Raw genomic sequence first — 4955 nt, forward strand, 5'->3', positions numbered from 1 at the left:
ATTATGACAATCAATAAAGCTCAATAACAGATAATTCATAACATAGGTGTTTGTGCATAACTATGTTTGATATGTATTCATTATAATCACAAGATGTTTGATAATATGGATGCTTTAAGTGAATCACATTCAATATGTATTAATTTACATTATTACATATGATTATATAATTATTTTGTTTAAACAAAAATTTCGGTTTTCTTTTTATTAATCATTAGTTGCGTTAAGTTAAAACCATTATTCAAAGATCTGAAAACAAGTAAAAAAACCGTTAATTTTGCAATTCTCTTTCCATATATTTTTTCTATACCTCTTTGTTCAATCAACCATTATAAAATTTGAAGTTTATAACCTTGATTTACACAAAAAAGTTTGATTTCCTGCCGCATTTCACGGTATCCAACTAATAATATTATTATTATTATTAGAACTAATAAAAGGATTTTTTTCAATTTCTCTCTAAAGCTTACGAAAAGGAAAAGAAAAGACCAAAATTTGACCAATTTACACCCTAACCTCCTTATTGAAAATCCAACTAAACTTCACACCACGCGGTCCCATCTTCTTTGCCCGCTCATCTGCTCGTTCCTGCAACTTTCTGATTCTCGGCGCTAACCCACACACAAACTCCTGTGCACGCCTTCCCTCACCCGTCAATCCTTCCATCTTCTCCAGTTTCCACCGTCCGATTAAATACTCCAATATATCAGCGTAATCATCCACTGTGTAAACCCCGAGCCTCTGTGCCACCGCCGAGAAATGCTCGAACAAAGATGGATCCTGCCCGTCGTACATCAGGTGAGCTGGCATCGTGATCTTCTTCCTCATCATGTCTGCAATCGCCATCATCGCACCCGTCGGATCCACTTCCAGTAGTTTCTCCACTATTTTCACGTAAGCATTTTCATGGCGTTTTTCGTCGGAAGCTATGGTGCCGCATATCCGTGCCAGCACTGGATCTCCGCCGTCCTTGGCTAGCCGTGCTGTGTTGCCGTGTGACACGAAAGTGGCGCGTTCTTGAAACGAAGTGTAAACGAACCCTAAATACGGGTTATTTTCTGTTCCTGGATCCTGCCATTGAAGGACTAGTAAGAATTTTTCTAACAAATTTTTTGAAAATTGGGTTCAAATCGAAATGGATTTACAAGCTAGCATTTCGATCAACTTACCATGCCGGATCCGATCAAGTACTGGACAGTCCTTTCGATCATTTTCATATCCACCCGACCCGAAAGATAAAGATAGGTACGAAGCAAGTCACCGTGGCGGTTTTCTTCGGCGGTCCAAGCCCGGGTCCACATGGCCCATGGGTTGGGGCTTGCACCGGTCTCATCCCGCACCCCATCAAGGGTGTTAATCATGGTCTGATACGTTGGTAAAGCATCCTCGGTGATCATATCACCAACGAGAACCACAAAGTAGTCGTCCAGCAGATCGGACGACCGGTCGCGTAGGGCTCGCACTTCATCAGTGAATTGATCAAACGGCTGTGAAGACGTCGGAAGGAACTCAGTCGGCTGCCAGCATTGGTCGACGGGTTTGAGGAGTGGGAGGACGGATTCAGCAGCCCAAGATTCAAGCGACTTAAAGATGTCGACTTTTTCTGGAGGCATGGAATGGGTAACAGCCTGGCGGATGTTGGTGGTGAGAGGTGGTGCAGCGACGGCTGAGGGTGGCCGTATGCGGCGGAAAGCGGTGGTTTTGAGCGGTGGAATGAATGCTGGAAGGGGGGAGAGTACTAGCGAGGACTGCATGGTTAGACTTTGGAGTGAGCTAATGCACAGGAATTGCATGGAGACAGATTTATAGCAACTGTGGAGGTGAGTTGGACAATGAAGTTTGGGAGGAATTACAGAAAGAGAGATGACAAATGTAGGGTAAAGAGTAACAAGGAAAACAAGGGGTGCAGTGGTTTTGTATATTTAGAACTGAAAGTGTTTAACGTGGGTGAGAGATTTCTGTGGGTTTGATATTACGAGAATACTGTGGAAATATTATAATTAATTGTATCAGTTATTTCAATATTTAATTTATTTTTTATAATAAATTATTAAAATATTTTCGATAACTATGTTAAAATATTATTTTTTGAAGATCTATCGATCTTTTTGCTCAATCAATTAAATTAGACTAGTTGTGTGTCTACGAAATACGTCGGAAGAGAGACCGAAAGTTCTAGAACAATTGAATGAGAGAACTTTTAATAACTCATGGTGAATATCAATTTGAATTTCATCTTGGGGGATGAAGAGAAGACATAGAGTTATGAGAGGGTGAAGATATTAGTGAAATAGTTTCAAATAATCTTGGGAACATGAAAATAAAATATAATAATGTGCATTTGGTAACTTGTATTATACTAAAAGAGTATTCGCGCAATGCAGCGAGACACATTTCGATTTTAATGTTTTATTTTATTATTTGTCTCTGTCGATGTTATAATACGATTTTATGTGTTTTTTAAAAAGAAATAAATATTTTATTTTTCAATAAAATATAAATTTGAAGATATCATAAAAAATTGAAAAAAATATATTAATGTTAATATCAAATCAACTATTTAAAAGTTATATTTTTTTATGTAATTTCCTTAATTTATTTTTTAATTATAATTTAATTTAAGTTTAATAATGAAATAATTTATTTTTGTTTTAATAATATAACATTTTATAAAGATAATAATTAAGTATTATGTTAGAACTTAATGATTATCCTAATTATATTTTAGATTTTTTAGATTTAAAATGTGATTTTTATTCTGTATTTGATTATGTTTGTCTGCAGTTAGTTACACGAATTCAGATATGAAACTTTAATAAGTTGTACTTACGCACAATCTACTTGCAATCTTGAATTTTTAATTAATATGCATTAATAAACAACATTTTACGAATAAAAAGTGGTTTTTAAGAGTTTTTGTCAAATGTTTTATAATATAGTATAGATTATGTGTTTTTAAGAAAACAATAATAATTTTATTTTTGAATAAAATATAAATTTGAAGATATCATAAAAAATTGAAAAAAATATATTAATGTTAATATCAAATCAACTATTTAAAAGTTATATTTTTTTATGTAATTTCTTTAATTTATTTTTTTATTATAATTTAATTTAAGTTTAATAATGAAATAATTTATTTTTGTTTTAATAATATAACATTTTATAAGGATAATAATTAAGTGTTCTGTTAGAACTTAATGATTATTCTAATAATATTTTAATTTTTTTATATTTAAAAATAAGATGTTTATCTTGTATTTGATCATGTTTATCCGCAGTTAGTTACACGAATTCAGATATGGAGCTTTAATAAGTTGTACTTACGCACAATCTACTTGTGATCTTGAATTTTAAGTAATATGCATTAATAAACATTACTTTACGCATAAAAAGTGGTTTTTAAGAGTTTTTGTCAAATGTTTTATAATATAGTAAGTATAGATGTTATTTTAATTGTAGAGTAAGAGATTTTAAGACCGAATGCATAAAGTAGCAGTACTTAATGCATTATGAGTTATTTTTAAAACTTTGTACATAAATGCATAGTACGTTGTGTATTAAAAATTATTTTTAGGACTTTTGATAAATTATATATATATATATATATATATATACTAGTTGTGTACCCGCGCAATGCGATGAGAGTTAAAAGGTTTACTAAGATTTATTCAACTTCAGAACATCAAATTATTTCAAGATGTCATAAGCATACAACATTTGTAGCAAAATTAGATTCAAATAACCATCAAATTATTAGTATAATATTAAACCCCTTTATAATTGTAATTATATATGCAAGGAAGAAGATTAAAAGTGACCATCCTATCCCATTGAACAATAAATCTTACCAACAATCCTTTCTAAGGCAATATATCCAAAATAAGTTACAAGGATTGAAGATATGGTATTTTAAATAAACTTTTTGGGCCATTCCTAATCCTAAGTGAATTTTTATTCAAAATGATTAACAATTACAAGATCATACAAGACCAAATTTTACAAAAATAATGTGTCAACTTCGTCATTAAACAAAATGAGGAATATGTTTTGAATGAGACTGTTAGCTCCATTATTCATCTCTTGTAAAAGTATAGAAAAAGTATTATGCAAGTCTTGACAGAAGGATATCTTCCACAGAAGACAACAGAGGACTAACGACAGAAGCCTTATATTCGAGCAAGTAAAGTATGACAGAACCTCTGATGTCTCTCACAGAGGTTCTGGAAAATGGTCCTCTGTCAATAAGAACATGCAAGTCAATTACAGCAGAGCCTCTGAGATGGCTCACAGAGGGTCTGCGGATTTCGTCTTATGTGAAGATTATGCTCCAACTGTTTTTCAATGGTTATTAGCTGCATGTGCTTCTCACGTGACTAGGACTTAATCGATTTTATTTGGACGGCTTAGATGATTTCACGCGTCAAGATCTTGTCAGTAAGGTCGTTAGGAACTAGTATAAATAGCGGCTAAAGCCTTTGTAATCAGTGTGCTTCCGTATTGTAATCGTCAATTTTTCATTTGAATGAATTGAAAATCTTTGAAGCAATTCTCTTGTGTTCATCTTCATCCTCATCTTGACTGTGTGTTCTTGATTTATTTACTCTGTTCTGTTCTTATTATTGTTTCCGCTGCACTTTAATCGTCTTAGTGTTCATTCAGAGTATTAGATCAATATCAAAGCTGAATTTAAGGTCCAACAATTGGTATCAGAGCAGGAATTAAATTCTTATTCGATTAATTCTGTTTTTGGTATTAATCTGCATTTTCTAGAACACAAATTTTCTTCATATTACCCTGTTTCACTCTATTAAATCAGTTTCATCTTGTTCTTATTTTTATTCTTCAAATTTCAATGGCGAACTTGGCTAATACCTCGTTCATGAGTACTGGATCTCAATCAAAGCCTCCCACGCTTATCCGTGAGGAATATCCGCAATGGAAGGTGCGCATGA

General features: G+C 32.9%; 1 protein-coding gene across 1 annotated transcript; it reads right to left on the reverse strand.

Moving 5' to 3' along the window:
• Positions 1-462: 462 nt before the first annotated feature.
• Positions 463-1701, reverse strand: LOC112504748 (stearoyl-[acyl-carrier-protein] 9-desaturase 6, chloroplastic-like). The gene is made up of 2 exons (XM_025108694.1): positions 1170-1701; positions 463-1071 (listed from the first exon to the last, which is right to left on the reverse strand). Exons 1-2 carry the CDS (start codon positions 1611-1613, stop codon positions 505-507), a joined length of 1011 nt encoding a protein of 336 aa, XP_024964462.1. The 5' UTR covers positions 1614-1701; the 3' UTR covers positions 463-504.
• Between the last annotated feature and the right edge of the window lie 3254 nt (positions 1702-4955).

This window comes from Cynara cardunculus, unplaced genomic scaffold, assembly GCF_001531365.2.
Source record: "Cynara cardunculus var. scolymus isolate 2C unplaced genomic scaffold, CcrdV1 Un_Scaffold_6748, whole genome shotgun sequence".
Classification (NCBI taxonomy): domain Eukaryota; kingdom Viridiplantae; phylum Streptophyta; class Magnoliopsida; order Asterales; family Asteraceae; genus Cynara; species Cynara cardunculus.

Excerpts from the sequence above, each read along its gene's own strand:
- LOC112504748 (XM_025108694.1), bottom strand. The coding sequence starts at position 1,613 with ATGCCTCCAGAAAAAGTCGACATCTTTAAGTCGCTTGAATCTTGGGCT. Across the intron at positions 1,072-1,169 it reads ACTTGATCGGATCCGGCATG|GATCCAGGAACAGAAAATAA; the intron begins GTAAGTTGATCG and ends CTTCAATGGCAG.